The sequence below is a fragment of the Sus scrofa genome, chromosome 9 (genome assembly GCF_000003025.6).
Source record: "Sus scrofa isolate TJ Tabasco breed Duroc chromosome 9, Sscrofa11.1, whole genome shotgun sequence".
Taxonomy (NCBI): Eukaryota; Metazoa; Chordata; class Mammalia; order Artiodactyla; family Suidae; genus Sus; species Sus scrofa.
This window is the reverse complement of record NC_010451.4, coordinates 37,152,160-37,174,010: the sequence shown is the minus strand read 5'-3', so window position 1 is coordinate 37,174,010 and position 21,851 is coordinate 37,152,160. Positions and strand designations below refer to the sequence as shown.

Below are 21,851 nucleotides of genomic sequence, written 5' to 3'. Positions count from 1 at the left end.
GGCTCAGGGGTAACGAACCCAACTAGTATCCATGGCTCGCTCAGTGGATTGAATATTCAACATCACCATGAGCTGTGGTGTGGGCTGCAGACACAGCTCAGATCTGGCATTGCTGTGGCTGGAGCACAGGCCAGCAGTTGCAGCTCTGATTGGATCCCTAGCCTGGGAACTTCCATGTGCGGCTCTTAAACAATAATCGAACTCTGGGACAACATTAAATGCAGCAACATTTGCATTATAGTGGTGCCAGAGGAAGAGAGAGAGAGAAATGACTGGAGAGTGAAGAGATAGTAGCTGAAAATTTCCTTAACATGGGAAAGGAATCACTCACTCTAGTCCAGGAAACACAGAGAGTCCCATACAGTATAAACACAAGGAAGAACACCCCATGACACATATTAATTAAACTGACCGAAATTAAAGACAAAGAGAAAATATTGAAAGCAGCTAGGGAAAAGCAACAAATATTATACAAGAGGACCCCAATAAGGTTATCAGCTGATTTTTCAGCATTTTGGCTGCAAGGAAGTAGGGAGTAGCACAATATATTGAAAGTGATGAAAGGAAAAAACCCACAACCAAAAATACTCTATCCAGCAAGGCTCTTACTCAGATTTGAAGGAGAAATCAAAAGCTTTACAGACAAGCAGAAGCTAAGAGAATTCAGCACCACCAAACCAGCTTTACAACAAACACTAAAAGAACTCTCTAGGCAGAAAAGGCCACAACCAGAAACAAGAAAATTACAAATGAGAAGGCTCACTAGTAAAGGCAAGCATAGAGTAAAGACAGGAAATGATGCATACTCAAATATATCAAAACCAGCAATCGTGAGGAGGGTACAATGCAGGATATTAGGAATGCACTTGAAATTAAGAGATCAGGAACTTAAAACAAGCGTGTATATATACAGACTCTTATACCAAAACATCATGGTAACCACAAACCAAAAATCTACAATAAATACACAAACAACTAAGAAAAAGAGTTCTAAACACAATGCTAAAGATAGTCATCGAGCCACAAGAGAAGAGAACAAAAGAAGGGAAGAAAAAAGACCAACAAAACACATTCAAAACAATCAACAAAACGGCAATAAGAACATACATATCAATAATTACCTTAAATGTAAATGAATGAACTGTCCCATCCAAAAGACATACAGTAAATGAAAGGATACAAAAACAATACCCATAAAAATGCCATCTACAAGAAACCCACTTCAGTTCTAGGGACACATATACACTGAAAGTGAGAGGATGGAAGAAGATACATTCCATGCAAATGGAAATCAAAAGAAAGCTGGAGTAGCAATACTCCTATCAGACAAAACAGACTTTAAAATAATATTACAAGAGACAAAGAAGGACAGTACATAATGACCAAAGGATCAATCCAAGAAGATATAACAATTGTAAATATATATGCACCCAAAATATATAACAAAACTGCTAACAGCCATAAAAAGAGAAATCAACAATAACACAATAATAGTAGGGGACTTTAATACCCCACTAACAATAATGGACAAATTAGCCATACCGAAAATCAATAAGGAAACAAGCCTCAAATGATGCATTAGACTAGATGGACTTAATTGACATTTATAGAACATTCCATCCAAAAGCAAAAGAATACACATTCTTCCCAAGCACACTTAGAACATTCTTCAGCATAAATCACATGCTGGGCCACAAATCAAGCCTCAGTAAACTTAAGAAAATATAATAATATGCATCTTTTCTGACCACAATCCTATAAGATTAGAAATCAATGACAAGAGAAAATTGGAAAAACACAGACACATGGAGAGTAAACAATAAGCTACTGAAACCCAAGAGATCACTGAAGAAATCGAAGAGGAAATCAAATAATATATAGAGACAAATGAAAAAGAAAAGAGAGTGATCCAAAACCTACAGGACTCAGCAAAAGCAGTTCTAAGAGGGAAGTTTATAATACAAGCTTATCTCAGGAAATAAGAAAAATCTCAAACAATCTTACACCTAAATCAATTAGAGAAAGAAGAACAAACAAAACCCAAAGTTAGCAGAAGAAAAGAAATCATAAAGGTCAGAAAAGAAATAAATGAAATAGAGATGAAGAAAACTATAGAAAAGATTAATGAAACTAAAACATGGTTCTTTGAAAAGATGAACAAAAATGATATAACCTTAGCCAGACTCACCAAGAAAAAAAAGAGGGCTCAAATCAATAAAATTAGAAATGAAAAAGGAGAAGCTGCAATGAATACAACAGAAATACAAAGAATCAATCATAAGAGACTACTACAACAAACTATACGCTAATAAAAGGACAACCTACAAGAAACGGGTAAATTCGTAAAGGTACTACCACTTTACAAGACTGAACCAGGAAGAAATAGAAAATATGAACAGACCAATCACAAGTACTGATATTGAAACTGTGATTTTAAAGTTTCCAACAAAAAAAAAATCAAGGACAAGAGAGATATGCAGGCAAATTCTATCAAACATTTAGAGAAGACATAACACCTATCCTTCTGAAACTACTGGAAAAAATTGCAGAAGAAGAAACACCCCCAAGCTCATTCTATGAGGCTGCCATCACCCTGATACTAAAGCTAGATAAAGATACCACAAAAAGAGAAATTATAGGCCAATATTACTGATGAATATAGATGCAAAAATCCTTAACAAAATACTAGCAAAACAAATACATCAATACATTAAAAAAAATCATACACCAGGGTCAAGTGGGATTTATCCCAGGAATGCAAGGATTTTAAATATCCTCAAATCAGGCATCAAATTGAAGAACAAAATCATATAATCATCTCAATAGATGTAAAAAGCTTTTGACAAAATCCAAGACCAATTTATGATAAAAACCCTCCAGAAAGAGGGAACCTACCTCAACTTAATAAAGGCCATATATGAAAACGTACAACTAACACATTCTTAATGGTAAAAGCTGAAAGAAGTTTCACTAAGCTCAGGAACAAAACAAGGACATCTACTCTTGTCACTTATTCAACATAGTTTTGGAAGTCCTAGCAACAGCAATCAGGGAAAAAAAAAAAAAAAAAAAGGAACCCAAATTGGAAATGAAGACATAAAGCTGTTGCTGTCTGCAGATGACATGATACTCTACAAAGAAAATTCTAAAGATGTTACCAGAAAACTACCAGAGATCATCAATTAATTCAGTAAAGTTAAGGGATACAAAATTAATACACAGAAATGCCTCACATTTCTATACACTAACAAAAAACTCAGAAAGATAAATTAGGATACAATCCCATTTACCACTTCATCAAAATAAATTAATTAAATAAATAAGTACACAAATAACCCTAGGAATAAACCTACCTAAACCAGCAAAGACCTGTACTCTGCAAACTATAAGACGCTTTGAAAGAAATCAAAGGTGACACAGACAGATGGAAAGATATACCATGTTCTTGGATTGGAAGAATTGATATTGTCAAAAATGGGAGTTCCCATCGTGGCTCAGTGGAAACAAATCTGAGTAGCACCCATGAGGATGCAGGTTCGATCCCTGGCCTCTCTCAGTGGTTTAAGGATCTGGAGTTGCTGTGAGCTATGGTAGAGGTCACAGATGCAGCACAGAACTGGTGTTGCTGTCACTGTGGCATAGGCTGGCAGCTCCAGGTCCTATTTGACCCCTAGCCTGGGAACCTCCATATGCCATGGGAGTGGCCCTAAAAATAAAAAAATAAAAAATAAAAAGAATATTGTCAAAAATGATACTAACTAAGGCAATCTAAAGATTCAACACAATCCTTATCAAATTACCCATGGAATTTTTCAAAGAAGTAGAACAAAAACCTTTAAAATGTATATGGAAACACAAAAGACCCTAAATAGCCAAAGTAATCCTGAGAAAGAAAAATGGAGCTGGAGACAATCAGGCTCCCTGACATCAAACTATACCACAAAGCCACAGTCATCAAAACAGTATGGTACTGGCACCAAAACAGAAATAACTGATCAGTGGAACAGGATAGAAAGCCCAGACATAAACCTATGCACTTATAGTCAACTAATCTATAACAAAGGAGCCAAGAATATATGATAGAGAAAAGACAATTTCTTCAGTAAGTGGTGCTGGGAACTGGACAGCTACATGTAAAAGAAGGAAATTAGAATATTCTCTAGCACCATACACAAAAATAAACTCAAAATGGATTAAAGAACTAAATATAAGACTGGTTTACTATAAAACTCTTAGAGGAAAACATAGGCAGAACTCTTTCTAATATAAGCCACAGCAACATCTTTTCAGATTCACCTCCTAGAGTAATGAAAATAAAACAAAAATAAACAAATAAGATCTAATTACACTTAAAAGTTTTTGCACAGAAAAGGAAATCATAAACAGAATGAAAGGACAATCCACAGAATGGGAGAAAATATTTGCAAATGAAACAATCAACAAGGGATTGATCTCCAAAATGTACAAACACCTCATGTAGATCAATGCCAACAAAACAAAACAAAACAACATCCCAATAAAAAAAAGGGCAGAAGACCTAAATAGACATTTCTCCAAAGAAGACATATAGGACAGCCAAAAAGCACAAGAAAAGATGCTCAATACCACTAATTATTAGAGAAATGAAAATCAAAAGTACAATGAGGTACCATCTCACATCAGTCAGAATGGCCATCACCAAAAAGTCTACAGACAATAAATGTTGGAGAGAGTATGGAGAAAAGGGAACCCTCCTATACTATCGGTGAGAATGTAAGTTGGTACAACCACTATGGAAAACAGTATGGAAGTTCCTCAAAAAAATGAAACTAGAACTACCATATTACCCAGGAGTCCTACTCCTGGACATACATTCAGAGAAAACCATAATTTGAAACATACACGCACCCTGCATGCATCACTGAAGCACTATTTACAACAGCCAAGACATGGAAGCAACCTAAATGTCCATCAACAGAAGAACGGATAAAGGAGACAGGGTATATACACACACAATGGAATATTATTCAGCAATGAAAAATGAAATGATGCCATTTGCAATAACATGAACGGACTTACAGGTTATCATACTAAGTGAAGTAAGACAGAGAAAGACAAATATCATATGACATCACTTCTATGTGAAATCTTAAAAAAGGATACAAATGAACTTGTTTGCAGAAAAGAAGAAACAGACTCATAGACTTTGAAAACAAACTCATGGTTACAAAAGGGGACAGATTTGGAGGAGAAATGGATTGAGGGTGTGGGATTGGCATATGAACACTGTGGTATATTCAATAGTTAGCTAATGGGGACCTGTTTACAGCACAGAAACTCTACCCAATAGTCTGTGATAATCTATATGGGAAAGAATCTGAAAAAGAATGGATGTGCATGTATGTATGACTCAATCACTTTGTTTTACCACAAAAATTATCACAACATTATACATCAACTATACTTCAATAAAACTTAAAAAAAATTATTTGGGTATTTCAAAAATAACTAGTATCTATGGTTGTATGTATTTAAATAGAACCATTATTTCAAACAAAAGTTTTCCTGGATCATCAGTGTACACAAAGCGAAAAACGGGGCTGCTCTGACTGAAGACAGAATGGGAGCCTAGATCCTGGCCAAATACCCTTCTGTATCCTGAAGTGATGGCAGCAGCAGCAAGGGCTGGGGTGGGTATGTGCACCTCCCAAGAGCCCCCAGGTTACTCAATGTGCCATTTAAAACTGCTAGAATAGATGAGTGACTATTTCACATTCTTACATATCATGGACCAGGGAAAGCTCATAAAGATTTTGAAGGGCTGCCATTACTTTGCCAAGTAAAGAGGATTTTAAAAATCATTATTATTATTTCATAAATGAAAGGATATTCCAGCACCAAAAAAACTAGAAAGAACATAATATCAAAAGAAATAAGTTTAGCTTTACTTCATGAAACTACCACTAGCCAGAGCAAAAGATATTGTAAACCAGGAGTTGCCATTGTGACACAGCAGAAACAAGTCCAACTAGGAACCGTGAGGTTGTGGGTTTGATCCCTGGCCTTGCTCAGTGGGTCAAGGATCTGGTGTTGCTGTGAGTTGTGGTGTAGATTCACAGACACGGCATGGATCTGGTGTTGCTGTGGCTGTGGTGTAGGCCGGCGGCTACAGCTTCGATTAGACCCCTAGCCTGGGAACTGCCATATGCCTTGGGTGCAGTCCTTTAAAAAAAAAAAAAAAGATATTGTAAACCAATAGATTAGGAAAACCCAGACCATCTCTCAAGTATATTCAAATTCTAAAATTAAGCAACTTCTTTTTTTACTATTCTGAAAGAACTAACCAAGACCGCTTTAGGTATCTAAGAAACTATTTTCTAAGACTACTATTTCTTAAGTACATCAATAACATACTCCAGGGTCACTAATTCTTTAAAAAAGCAATTAAAAAAACAGAAAGATAAAGTTAAAATTTACAGTGGGTATATAACCTTAACCTCAAAATGTACAATACTATTTTAATTATTTTCATATCACTTTTCCCATGCCTAAAAAATTAAGAACTATAAGCATCATCTGTAACATACTCCAAGCAACACAACTTTCAGATGTTTAAGTACCTCTAAGCTGTTTCCTACTCTTTGCTCCTTCAAATTCAGAGTTCAGTTTTATCAACCATATACTTTATTTTAAAAAGTTCTACTTTCTTTTCAAGAGTAGCACAGTGCTGAGATATTTCTGAGGATCTATTTCCTCAAGTTGCAGCACTGTTGTTCCTTTTCGTTACATTTCTGTAAAATCCTTCCCGCCACCAGAGATTGGTACAAGTACTTGAGACCATCAAAGTAATATGAGGCAATCTAGCCAGATAATGAGGTAAAGCTATATTTCCCAGATTATATAACCTTCATGAATCCAAAAAGCAATGTGGTCTATTGATCATTGCTATAACTACTTTTTCAGATCTCAGTTTAAAGTTTCTAACTTATAAGAACATACAACATCCTCTTAGCTTAAGAAAAAGTCAAATATTTCTTAGCAGTTCAAAATATTTCTCTGCTAAAGAAAGTTTTGATACACAAAGACCTCTATCTCACAAATCACTAGATATTGGATATCCTGAAAACTTTCTTAAGAGTCTCAACTTCGTATCTCTCTCTACCTCCTGACACTGCATATAACATATTCTAGGCAGATCTTAGATCTATCTTTTAACAAGAAGTTATATCAGACTTCTCAGAGGTCCATTCCAACTTTACTTTACTGTACTCCAACTTTAAAGCAATTTTTCTTATGAATACTTATTATGTCAGGGAAGAGATAACTACCAAGTATCATTTACAAAACTGAAAACTCACAGTATCATTAAGGCTTCTCTTTTCTGGGAAATAGAGATAATTTCCTCAACTTTTAAACCAGCACTTCTTTTTCCAATTTTTAAACCAACCCTCTGTAACTTCTATGTTCCTCCCGTAATGTGCTGTTTGCTGAGTGAAGCATAAAACAAGGTAGAAAGACAGCTCCAAGTCTCTCTTTCCCATAATTTCAGTTTCTATGCATTGATTTCTCAAAATAGCTACAAATGGGTAAGACGACACTTCCTGGTATAGAAAGTCTGCAAATACCACTTTCTTTGACCACTAAGACAACTTGTAGGTATAGGTTCAGTGACTGAAGGATGCTCTGGATTGAAGCTGACCAGAAGGCCTCAGAAGGCAACAGTCAAGTCACACAATGACTATGTTTAAACATATTAAAGAGAAGAAAAGGTTTCCTCTAAAACAAAGTCATATCCATCCTTTAAAATGTGAGCATGTACACACGCGAAGACACACACAAACAACAGGAAAACCTGATAATTCATCTCATATATTTCTTCTCTAGTATCACAGCATTTTGGGCCATCAGTTCTCTACCACGTCCCCCCAGCATTTCCTGGGTCTGTTTCCAAATGGCACCTGAAAAGCCATAAGACCCTCCACTCCAACTTTCATTTGAGAACAAGCTGGGTGTGAAGAAGTTAGTCCAAGCTAATTCCTCAGGCTCCATGAGTCAGCCTGAATCTGTCATTACTGCCAGCCCTTGGTGTTCTGAGGAATGTTTGGGTCCTGGCTGTACCCTGTTCTCTCATCCCTCTGCTAACATCCCTTACTTACCTGAGGTTGCCGTCTGAGCACTCAGACAAGGCTGTGCAATGGACCAGCTCAACCACTCAAGAGCCATCGTGAAACACAGCCTCTGCCTCCTGAAAGCTCCTGGCTGAGCAGCAAAGCCATGTCAGCTGTTCTTCTCTTTGTTCCCAGTACAATCCTCAGTGGTTATACAGAAATGAGACAAACCACTCGACAAGGAAGTCTTCCTCTTTTCTCAGACAACAGAAAACAAACACACACAAACACAGGAGGGCTGTGGACAGAGGGGTCTTGCTTGAGGAGTTCACTTTGGTTCCTCCCCAGAAGCAAACTTAACCCTGACGAGCTTTATAGGTGTTCATCTCCCAGCTGGCGCAGTATCAAAACTAAATACATACATCAACTCATAGGGAAATAAAAGAAGAGGCGCAAGAGGCAGGCTCAGAGGTGAAAGCAATTTCTTATAGCTTAAGCCACTCTGATAGGTGAGGCATACAGTATAAACAAGCATTAAAAATAAACCAGATTTGGAGTTCCCATCGTGGCGTGGTGGCTAAAGAATCCGACTAGGAATCATGAGGTTGCAGGTTCGATCCCCGGCCTTGCTCAGTGGGTTAAGGATCCGGCATTGCCGTGAGCTGTGGTGTAGGTCGCAGACGCGGCTCGGATCCCACATTGCTATGGCTCTGGCATAGGCCGGTGGCTACAGCTCTGATTAGACCCCTAGCCTGGGAACCTCCATATGCCGCAGGAGCGGCCCTAGAAATGACAAATAAAAATAAAAATAAAAAATAAAAAATAAACCAGATTTAGTAATATACCCAAATTTGCACAAACCACACAAAGGAAACACAGTAACAGGGTTTTCTTTTGGCTCCAGATTGAATTTGTCATTTTATATTTCATGTGCAGAAATGAAAGCTTCTTAGTAAAAATAAAACAGGTTTATTTTAATAGTGAACATGCAATATTCACAGATATCAAGTGCTTTCATCAGATTTAAGATTTTCTTCTTAAATTTAAAATTTTCCCCAGTGGTCCCTGAGATCTCATGTCTATGCCATGACAGTTTACATCTGTATTTTAAAAGCAAATGCAGACTCTGCCACCTGATTTAGCAGTCAGGCTGTATACACTGTAGCTCTCGCTTTTCAGGCACCTTTGAAGACAGAGTGATATTTAATACTGAAAATATAAGCAGTCTTTTCATCTTACTCTGTAGAGTAATTGCTTCCCACTTCAGAACTATAGCATGAGTTATCATCTCTGACTTGCTAAGTGCCAGGGTCAGCATGGAAAAAAAAACGATAAAGAACATTATGGGTTTACTCAAGGGAGTCGGATCTTTGCTAACTGCTAAGAAGAAATCATGGCTAGGCAGGCATAGCACAATGAGATACAGCATGAGAAATGACACACATTTCTGGTTCTAGGACATCATTTCTACTAAATGTCCTTAGAATGCAGAAGCTGAACCTTCCTTGGCGTCAAACGCATCAGGTAAATATTGAGGTTGCACAAGGATGATGGTGTTTACAACTCTACATGTATTTGAAAGAAACGGAGCTTAGACACTTGCTGAAAATTTGTTTACAGAATATAGTGGCGATGGGAAATAGAGAACACTTTCCCCTAGATTCTAGGAGCTGAAGTGACCAATGCCTTCAGGGTTACCTGCTATCAAGTTGGTTCATATCAGCTGTCTCCCATTGGAAGATGACATATAAAAATCCCTCTGAGGCCTGGCCTACAGAGTAAACCATCTCTTAGACTTGATACGCACAAAATAAAATGAAAGAGATGGCATGGGTGGGAGGGCAAAGTCCAATCAACAAATTATGTATTTTCATCCTGCCTCACAGACGAAAGAAATGAACATGAGAAAGTAAATGACACACATTCAGCCTTAAATCCAATTCAAATGTCATGATGCATAAATAAAAATAAAATAAAATACATATGGGAAAGAAGAGTATTTAAATTTCACAGAAGGTTACAAACAATTTTCTCATTAAAATATAAACTCTTACCTTTGCTTGTCTCTTATTTGCTTCTCTTCTGGCTTCCCTTTCCTTCAATCTTTTCTCCTACATGAAAAGGGGGGAAATTAGTAACATATAAGCTTATCTAGCAGCTACAAGTCATACTATACACTCAAAATCATTTTTCTTAAGCCAACTGATCAGGGGTATTCATTTTTCAATAGACATTAAGTACTTACTATGGGATTCGCATAATTTTCATAAACTTTAAATAATGTGGCAAACAGATCTGGAATCAAATTGCACTTCTACCATTTACGAGCTGTGCAATTTTGATCAACATAGTAGCTACCTCCATTTCCTCACCTAAACATGGAGATAACAAGAGCAAAGATTTCATAAAGTTGGTATGAAAATTATATAAAATAACACAAATGCTCAGCACAATGTCTGACATATGACTAGTATATAATGTTGGCTATTAGAATTAAAAGAAAGAAATGCAGTGATGATTATTTCACTTTCCTCTATAAGCAGAATTTATTAAGGACATGAAATTCTCATCCTTGGAGTTATTAGAAAAGTGGCAGTATTTTTCTCAGAAAAACAATGAAAGATTATTCTTATAAGATGCTATTTTACTCAATTGCTTTATAATTTCCCCATTAGTTTTCCAGTGCACAGGCAGAAAATGCAACACTACTGTTTTTCAAAATAAGAAAATAAATATGTATAATAATGAAATTCAAACAACAAAATGGAGCTAAAGTTTTTGTTTTAAATTATAAAACACCCCTTCAAAAAAAAGGGTTAAAACAATAAAAAGGCTATTCTCAATCCGAAATTCATAGCTAACTACACACACACACATATATATATATTTTTTTAATTTAATGAAAATGAACCATTCTTTCAATGGTAACAAGTCACTAAAGAAAGAACAAATAATTTTTTCACAAAGTAATATGAAATTGCAACCATGATTTACTCTTCGTTAAATATCCACTAATATAAGAATTAACAAGTTTTTTCAGTCTGGACAATTTATCATTACCACCATGCTTTACTCATGGCTTTCTCCAGATTCAAGGACCAGCTCTACTACATACTCTGAAGACAGACCTGAGGCTGCTCTGTTGCTCACAACATTGAGAATGAAAGGCAACTGTTATGATACAAACTATTCACTTACCAAGGTTTATAAGCCCCCTTTTAATGAAATGAGAACATCAATGTTAAAAGTTTCAAAGGGGGTTAAATACTAACTAATGCAAGGAGGAAGGAAGTCCACAGAACTTACAGATTCAGTTTTTATAATTTCAAGGAAAGATAAATTCTAAGTGAAACTAATAAAATTCAAATGGCAACTGTGAAGACGTCATATCCCTAAATAACGCATAATGTTAAATTATTCTGTTACGTGATTATTATTCTTTCTCTACCCCCATTTTGGAAAGAAAAAGTATTATGCTGACTTCCAGATAAAACATACAACTAAATAGGCAGGTAAAATTTAAACGATGTGCAATTATTCAGAGAAACATTCTAACGATTACTTGGAAGTTTCCATATCAAGGTTAGCTGGAAAAGGAAAGGTGAAGAAGATTTGTTCATTGTCAAAGCGCTTAATAAGTGAGAGATTGATCTCAAACATGGGTCTTTGTGTGCCAGAGGTCCAATATTTCTTTCCAACACATTCTAAAAAAATTTAAAAGTCAGGATTTGGAGACCTTAACATATATGACACCTTTAATAAAAAGAAAAACAAAACACCTTAGTATTAATTTAAAAAGCATCCAATGAATGCAATACTTATTAAGACTCTATAATATAAGTGAACTGGTTCTCTACTGAGCTTCAAAGAGTTGTTCTGTCACTAAATAATCTCAATGTGTTCTCAACTGTGGGAGGGGAAAAAAGTTAGTGGATAGCAGTTTTTAAACACTTGCACCCAAATTTTTCATAAGAGTTGGCACCAATTACTGACTCTCTATGAGTATCAGCAGACTATAAAACAAGTGAATGTAGCAAAACAACAGTAATGAATTTAAAGCATCTGATCATAATTATGCTTACTTTAACAGCTAGCTTTATTCAGTTCGTGTATGCATGTGTTTGTAATTTTCTCTCTTTTTCCCCTTTCGTGCATACACAATTTAGTTCCATTTTACACAAAAAATAATTTTTCATGTTTGGAAGGAAAAATTAAGCAAAAACAGTATTTTATATTATTCTACAAAGATCACAGCGACTTAAGCGTTGTACTGCTTAAACTAATTTTAAAATTACAGCTACATGAAACATCAAATAATTAGAGAGTAATAAAACTGTGCTTTTATTAATATGTATCTGTCCCTTAGCACTTTATATTGTTATTTTCTTATTATCAGTAGTATCACCAAATTATTAAATATCAGCACCGGGCTAAGTGTTGTACATATATTTTTAAATCTATGCAACAAAACTTTTGAGGTATTATCATTCTATTTCATAGATGAAAAAAATTGAAGAGTAAAGTGGCTGAGTAACTTGCTTGATATCACAGAGCCAGTAAATGATAGATCTGCGACTAAAACTGGGTCTATCGAGCCAACACCCCCAACTCCTCAACTCCAGCACACGACTGTAACCTCTTTCTCTCCTCCTTTAGAAAGCTTACTTAAGCTTTGTAGTTGAGCAGTGTTTTTTATCTTATCAATATGTTTTAGCCAAATGCTGCATTTCCTTTTATTACTAATGGTCTGCTAACATATGGGCCCTTCATCCTGATAGGAATTTTTTGCTGATAGCATTTTAAGTGCATTAATTAATGAATGTTTGCCTGTCTCCTGTACAGTAAAAACAGATAACTAACCACATTTAACAGTCACACAAATTGTTGTTGTAATTACTCAGTAACTGGCCTTCTCCCAACACACTAGAGTATCTGAAAATGGCACTTCAAAGTTCCAAAGAATAACCTCAACATGCTCACTTCAGAAAAACTCTCTCTAACCAAGTAAAACACAATCTCTCTTTGGGGGGGCTTTTCATCTAGCCCTTTTAATCATAGCCGGAAAAAACATATTGGCAAGTTTCCACTACTACTGAACTCCAGTATTAATTCATTATAGCAATGAAGAATATATTAAAATTTGAATTTAAATTGGCTATCAGAATTCACATGTACATGCAAGTGGAATTTTTCCTTTTAAAATTTCTACCACAGTCTCAGGTGGATGAGGGACATTCAAAACCTTTAAAATATCAAGTGAACATGACCATGGCATGAAGCTAAAGTATAATAAAAAGAACAAACTTTCAATATTGGATGAAACAAAAAGAAAATCAGAAAACTTTTCTTTCTTGCCTTAAAAAGCTGCACTAGCACTCTACCTGAAAAGAAGCAACAGTAAACATTAGTCTTTAAATAGAGAAGACTAGGAACTAGAATTATGGTAATCTAAAATTTGGGAAATAGATATAGGGAAGAAAGTACATTTTTTTTTCATTCGCTAAGGCAAGAAAAAAGTTTGTAATAGAAGAGTATTTGAATTATAAATGACAATTCAAAAATAAAAGGTTGGATTAAAATGACTAGGGGAAAAATATAATTGAATTCAGTTATTGAGGTCCCTCCCTTCCACTTAATTTTACGTGGTTTAAATGCTTTAATCCTTTCTTCTCCTATTTTATTTGTGAAGATAGATTGAAACCAAAAGGTATTTTATGCCAACAAAAAGGCACGATTTTATCTTTAGTTCTGCCATGCTAAAAATGATTAAGTATAAGAAGAGCATGAAATTCAATAATAAAAATCAAATTCACAAGAGACAAGAAAACAGAAAAATTACATTTCAAGGTACAAAATTCTCCCTTTAGAGATGTTATTATGTGTCTGTCGGCTTTTCACACACTACAGATCCTTAGCTTCAGAAAAGAAAGTACCATGAAATATGAATTTCATCAGCAGTCAGAACTATGTATTTAAACCATTTTCATTCCATGGTGATCTTGGAAATTTGTAGATTTGGAAACTCATATTTTTCAGGGGGTGGTGGAAGCATAACCTATTTGAACGAGTCTCAGGAAACTGTGTCAATCTGCTAAGGAATGGAGGTCCCAGCTGTCACACAGAACAGGATGGGACATCAATCTTCATTTCCGTATTATAGGAACCTCTTTTTCAGGGAAGAAAATTGGCTCAACAAAAGTGAGAAAAAGAATGATTACAAGGATTTTTGGCCTTGAAGACACCTCCTGCCCTCTAAGAACAAAATCCCAGTAAGCCTGAATCGCTCCCAAGAACTAAGAACACAAGCTTCTCTGATCTGTTATCTGTTCTACAGTGTTTTATTTGAACAGTAAAAACTGGTCTTCCATATATGTCTATAACAACTATGATAATGGTGTAAAGACAGGGGCAAAAACAAATTTACACAGAAACACAGATTCATTAATTAATTCCTTTAAATATTTGCTGAGCTCTTATATGCCAGGCCCTGTGGTGGGTTCTAGGTATTCAGGCATGGGGAAGACAGACACACCTAGCTTCCCCAGGCTTTGGAGCCTATGACCTAATCTTGTCAGATTTCTGAATTCCATTAGCACCAAATTCTGCCCCAGCTCCTCAGCCTCACCAACTATCGACCATCAACCTAACAACCACCTTATCTCTCAAACACCATATAGCGGTTTAGAAAAAGTTCACAAAACAAAGAACTTAACAAATAAAAATAGAGATAATAAACAGGTCAAAGACTTGCCACACAGCTGGTAAGTTCTACATACGCTTGAGTATTGACCTCATTTCGGATACGAAAAAAGGCCCAAGTACCAAGATGCTGGACTGAATGTCACAAGATGTTACAAGCTCATGAGAATAAGACAGAAACTTCCAGGTATAAATTACAGGCAAAGGTTCTGTAGTAAGAACCCTATAAATAAGCTTTAGTCATAAAGTCCGTTTTAGAATTAAGCACCAGATACTCTGTCCGTTGCCCTTGTAACACTTCTGACATTAGTAAAACTTCGTATGATCATATGAGCTAGACCAGTCTCTGACAATGCCTTCGATGCCTAAATGGTCACAGCTACGTAAAAGTTGATTATGGTCCTAGTACCTATACAGCTATGCAAAGACCATTCAGGGAAAGGTAATGTTAGCATGGAGTCCTAAACTAAACTACTAACCACCATGCTTATTTTACTCTCAAATTTCTTTGAAACCAATGACCTTGCTCTGGAAACATGAACAGTTTCTATTATTTGTCATTCCTTCTTCGAAATCCTCCTTTCCCGTTGGCGTCCTATACCTTTTGATTCATTGCTTTGGAGTTATCCTATTGTAAGAGGGTAGGTGATACCTCCTGATGGTAGGAGATGGGTAGCAGTCACATGGTGAAAAACAGTGTGCAGAGTAACAAAGACCTTGGTGACGTCCCAGGGCTATTCTCTGGGAGCCACGAGGCTCTGGACAAATTACTTGGCCCTTATAAGTCTTAGTTGTGTCATCTGAGTAAAATGAGGCTAGAATCACTTCTGTCAGAAGTTACTTGTTAGCCTATAATACAGTCTATAACACATACTTAGTGCAGGGCAAACTGTTACTTGTTATTACTATTGTTAATGTTCTTGTTACTACTATTCCTGAGATGCCCAATTACTGCTTCCCTCCTTCTCCACTATCATATAAATTTATGTTTAAGATACCTGGATTCCATGCCAACTCAATTCCCTGCCAACAACAACAAAACAAAACAGATTTTCTAAAAAGTCCCTTCAATTTTTTCTTAACTTTCTAATATTCATGCTAGTAGTGAGTAGAACCCAGAGCATTTTTTGCAAATAGTTCAGAGCTGCATTTTGATGTGGTTATGGCTTTAAATACACAATCCAAAATGGATAAAGTACTCAAAGCAAATTTCAAAGAAGTGAAAGGGAACCTCCTAATGAATTGTTTTCCACTCCCAGCTGTTATAGCAGATATTATCACACTAAGTACAAGCAATCCTTCAGAGCTAAGAATGATGACATATGCCACAGAGCAGATTTTCATTCCATTAAAGTAAAAACCTTTCAGTGATATGATCCATGGCCCATTTTTAACAATTCTGATTGAATTACCAGAAAGAAAAATTTGTTTCCCTGCAAAAGTAGTGCTTTTGCCTTTACAACTTGCTAATTTACTAATGGTTTTTTATATGCAAAAAAATATGGCTTTTGCTATAATTTTACTTTTGGTAAATAGTTTCAGGTTTAGCAAAGAAAAGAGTAACAAACAAATTGTGTATAGCCACTTATAAACTGCCAGGGAAAGCTGAGGACCAGAATGGTCTCAGAAGAAAATAACGCTTAATGGCTGCAATGAAAACCCATGAAGAGAAATAAAGCTACTGACTGGGTGACCCCAAGGAGTTACACAAGAGGTCCTGAGGTCCCCAGAGTGAGTGACCAAATTCCAGCAAGTGGGCAGCTAAACTTTACTCCCAGTGATGCCATAAACTGTACAGCCTTTATTTTTTAGTTTCCTTTTTCTTTTTTTCTTTAGCTATAAACTAGTTAACATTCTATAGCTCCCAGTTTCTAAATCTTTAGGACAAAGACCTTTACTTGAGTCACAGTAGAAATGACACAACTTTCAGAGTTTGGTAAATGAAAATATGAGTCAAGGATGGGTATAATAGCATGGAGGAAAAACAGGGGGAAATAAATGAGTAGCTGAGACCTACAATACAAAAACCAAGTGCATATTCAAAGTTATGGTACAAGATGGTTAATTTTAAAGAGCAAGAACAAAAAACTGCTTTCAAACAGAATTATTAAGACTAAATTCACTTATATATTCATTTACGTATTAACCATCTTCTCCTTTTAAACCAAAAACATAATCATGAAGTATTTTAAACATGCTAAAAGAATATTTCTCAGCTCATAAAAGCTTCTAAAATTGACACATCTTTTTAAAAATATAGTATGTGTCATAAAATATGTCAAATACAGAATTATAGATTTTATAGTTTTCTTTTCACATGTAAAAGCCTTTTAGGCATATTTTCATTTATAATTTTGTGTCAAAAGTTTAGCCACCTTTTTCTGTCTTCATGTAGTAAAGCTTATTCTTAGACAATAAAGTTAATATTTCAAGTAGTCTTTAGGAACACACAATTCTTCTCAGTATACTTTCACAGAAATTACAATATTATGAGTGACAGCTTCAAGGCAAACATAATTACATTTGCCCAAGGTAAAACCTCATTCTAGAAGAACTAAGAATTATCATTAGACTAATATACTCAATTAGGAAAAGACCTGATTTCAAAACCAATAATGTGCTCAAGTAAACGCAATTAAGACAAAATAAACTATGCAGGATTTATAATAACATATTAAATTTAAAGTAAAAAATTAAAGTAAAATTTTAGAAACCACTGGAAAATAAGTGAACAAGAAGGAAGACTTATCATCAGCAAGGAACCTGACTGGTCAGCAGAGACAAATGACAAATTAAAATTTCATTTTTCAAACAGGAAAGATACTTTTATTCCCATGCCTTACTATACACAGGGTCAGAGGATCTCTCTGATCACCTGGTATCAACCCCTATTCTCACTCCCCCATTTTTCAGAATAAAAAAACACAGTCCACACTGGTGACTGGTGATTCCAAATGGACTAGGTAATACCAGACTAAGGACTCAAATACAAGTATTCTCCCTGAAAGCACAACACTCTTTCATCAAACACTATGACAAATGTTAAAACTTGCCATTTAAGGAAATATTCCATATGCCTTCCGGGCAGAAATCCAGACCATGGCAGCTTGGTACATAACTGATTTGAGCACCTGTATTGTGCCTTATGTATGCTATTGTAATAAACATACTAAGTGCTCGCAAACATGAAATTTCCACTAATTAAATATACAAATATGTGTGTTTAAATAATAATTTTACTCGAATGAAAATACCAAGAAATGAATCATATTTGTGCCAGGCACCATTTACATTCAGGCTGAGTAGAGAAAAGACTATCTTTGTTACTTCCTTGTGCCTTTTTTAGGCTACATAATATTTTCGACATCCAATACAGAAAGTATGCTCTGGGCCACTTTGTGCAGAATATACTTATTTTATATAAAACAAGATATGACTTGTTTTTCAAAAAGACCTCATATCTATTTTAGTTACAGAGGACTGTCTTCAAAACCAGTAGCTTGCAAAGTTCTTGTGATTTCTCTCACAATTGTATCAGCACCAAACTGTTCTCTTCAACCTTGATGATCACAGTGATAGTTTAGAAATCATATGCTACATTTTAACAACGGTGCAAGAAAAGTAAATGAATTATATAAGAGCTCAAAAATAAGTGAAATGAGAAAGTGCCTACAACCTTTCATGCAACAAAGGAAGAAAATAAGAATATGTATTTCTATTTACCAGTCTTTGCATAACGAAATTAAACAATAATTAATAAAAAGTTACCTACGGGGTGGAGGTATAAATAGGAATGACAGGTATGGGCAGAAGCAAGACTTCTCAACATTACTTTATCACCTTGATTTTCAAAAAATGTGAAGATACTATTCATATCAAAACAAATTTTTTTTTTTTTTTTTTTTTTTTTTTTTTGGTCTTTTTGCCTATTCTAGGGCTGTTCCAGTGGCATACGGAGGTTCCCAGGCTAGTCGTCTAATAGGAGCTGTAGTTGCGGGCCTGCACCATAGCCACAGCAATGCGGGATCTGACCCCGTCTGCGACCTACGCCACAGCTCACAGCAACACCAGATCCTTAACCCACTGAGCAAGGCCAGGGATCCAACCTGCAACCTCATGGTTCCTAGTCGGATTCGTAAACCACTGAGGCACGACAGGTACTCCATCATCTCAAAAATTTTAATATAAAAAATTGAGGCAAAAAAAAGATTCTGTGCAGTGACAGAATGTCCATAGCCAACTATAATTTAATTATAATCTTCTTGATGGCTGAGGAACCCATGCATTTTAAACATTCCATCTTCACAGCCCAGGGCAGAGCCTAGCACACTAACTCCATTAAAAATATACAACAGTGAACTTGAAACTAAGTTCCTAAATGTTTCAGAAATAATATTCCACGACCTGGATACAGTAGTAACTTGCACACCTGGGGAAAGTGGGTGAAAGGGAAGACAAAAAAGGGGAGGCAGAGGAGGGTACAGCTGGGGAAGGGGAGCCTTTATTTTATGTAAATTTTCCATATTTCTTTTACCGCTGGCTATAATTTAAAAATAAAGGATAAAGTGTACTTATGCTGGATAAATACTCTAAGACTATAAGTGGAAACATAAGAAGCTGCTGACACTCAATATTATTATAAATTTCAATAACAAATTGTTAACAGCAATGGGGAAAATGTTCTCTCAATAACATAAATACTCAACCACTGCCACCACTACATTTCAGGTCAGGTTCATTTGTTCTCCATAGCTCTGGAATGGTTTTCCCACCATTCACTTCCATCCCTGAAGCTAACTTCAATATCTACTTTTTCTTATTCATTAGATGTTACTGTGAAGCTGCCTCAAATCTTAAAATAGAGAAATAAGAACTGCTGCTCTATTAAAAAAAAAAAAAGTTTATTGAGTCACTGAGGTCAAATGGAAGTCAAAAACTACAGGAATTCTTCTCAGGATATGGTTAATAATGTTCACATCCAAAGGCTTTAAAGTTTTTTTTTAATATAGAACTTAATATTATAGCAGTGATTTGTGAGTATAATACAGTGCTACCCTGAGATCACTCATTTCCTCAAGGCCACGCTGCAGAAACTTCTTTAAAAACGTAAATCTGTTTTACTTCATTAATTGACTCATTTATCTAATGAAATGTCCACTTTTAAGTAGTGTGAAAGGACAGTAGTGTCATGAGTGACCAGAATGGAATAACCCTGTTTCAAGGACAACTGAAAAGTGCCAAGTTTAAAGCCAACAGGGAACATGCCTATATAGAAACACTTCCTCTCACAAGCTTTCTCTCTTTTTTTTTTACTTTTTTTTCTTTTTGCTTTTTAGGGCTGTACCCTCGGCATATGGAAGTTCCCAGGCTAGGGGTCAAATTGGAGCTACCGCTGCCAGTCTACACCACAGCTACAGCAACTTGGGATCCGAGCCGCATCTGAGACCTATACCACAGCTCACGGCAACGCCAGATCCTTAACCCACTGAGCGGGCCAGGGATCGAACCCGAATCCTCATGGATCCTAGTCGAGCCACGAAAGGAACTCCTTTTTTTTTTTTTTTCTTAACATAGTAAATTTAATTTTATATCCACTACTAAGTAATTGCTTATGGAAAGAAATTTAACTACTAAGTTGAAGCTAGAAATTACACTAATGCCACTCAAATGAGTGAAATGTGAAACAAACTGCATCCTACACACCATGGAACACAACTCAGTAACAGAAAGAAAGGAGTGCTGTACAAAGAACAATTTGGATCAGTCTACATTCATGCTGGGTGAAAAAAACTCAATCCTAAAAGCCTATGTACTACATAGTTTCATTCATATGGCATTCCTGAAAGGACAAAATTATAGAAATAGAACACATGGGATCCCTCTGTACTACTTCTATCAACTACATGCGCAACTGCAATGATCTCCAGATTAAAACTTTAACTGAAAAACAAATCACTATAACTTGGGTCACCTCAACCAAAAGCAGATTTAAGTGACACTCTCAGAAACCAGTTAATATACAAAGACTCCACCAGCAGAAGGAAAAAGAAGGACTAGATAAAATAATAAAATAGCCAAAGAAAAGGAAGTGTTCAAGAAAATAATAAAGTAACTTGATTATTAATGACTAATGAATATTTGCATATATTTAGGACATACTAAAGTTCACTCATCATTACTTCAAGATGGAAAGCTTACCCGATGCTTTGCCTTAATTTTCTTCCTGTATTCCTCCTTGTCAAATTTGTCCTCTTCCTGAAGCCTCTCCTTGGCTTTATCTAAGTTGATACCACCACTGTCGTCCTCATCCTCGTTATCCTTGGAGACAGATTTCTGTACCTGTGGCCACTGCTGAACCAACTGCAAACAGGAAAAAGGTGAGTATGGGGCAGGAGGCAGGGCACACTAACAGAACATCATGCCCCTTTGCATAATGATTTTTCAAATGCTGCACATACACTCTTTCTGCCTTACAACCTACAACCCCTAAACGTTCTGACAAACTTTATAATAAAAGGGAGCAAGTTCGGAGGAGACTGTCCCAGTCAGGAAAGCAATGTTGCCATAACTCAATGAGCACAGAGTGAAAGGAAAAGTTCATAAAATAATTTGAAGGAGAAGGTAGTTGCTTCAACATCATTTCAGTGATCTTGGTACACGCTCGCTACTCTACCAACTCAGATCTGCACAGCGTGGCAGCCAGGCTGCCCAAAGCGCACCCCAGCCACCGCCATGGCACCCTGGTGACCCTCTCTAATGCCTCTCTCACCTTCCTGGGTTGGTTTTACTTTCCTGTTTTTCTTACTGGCATTAGTCTCCTTGAGGGCAGTCTTATTCTTGTATCCTCAGAAACCAACACATTATCTGGCACACGTTAGGTGCTCAAAACTGACCACGTGTCAGCTGGTACTGCACATAAAGACTGGAATAACTAAGTTTAAGTGTAAAGGAGAAAGTTTGGGCTTCACAAGCCTGCTCGGGTCTACATGATTTTACACATACATTTTATGGTTAGGAACAAGGGCACAAAGATGTCAGGGCACTGATCTGGGGGTTGGGAGACTT

The 21,851-nt window shown here is 36.1% G+C and overlaps 1 protein-coding gene across 1 annotated transcript in view; it reads right to left on the bottom strand.

Annotated features, from left to right (window-relative positions):
* Positions 1-21,851, bottom strand: part of DDX10 (DEAD-box helicase 10) — a 259,403-nt gene that overhangs the window by 91,963 nt on the left and 145,589 nt on the right. Inside the window, exons 15-16 of the mRNA XM_021062753.1 lie at positions 20,985-21,146; positions 10,142-10,198 (exon numbers count right to left, since the gene is read on the bottom strand). Coding sequence (XP_020918412.1) covers positions 10,142-10,198; positions 20,985-21,146 — 219 coding nt within the window. The remainder of the gene's footprint in view (positions 1-10,141; positions 10,199-20,984; positions 21,147-21,851) is intronic.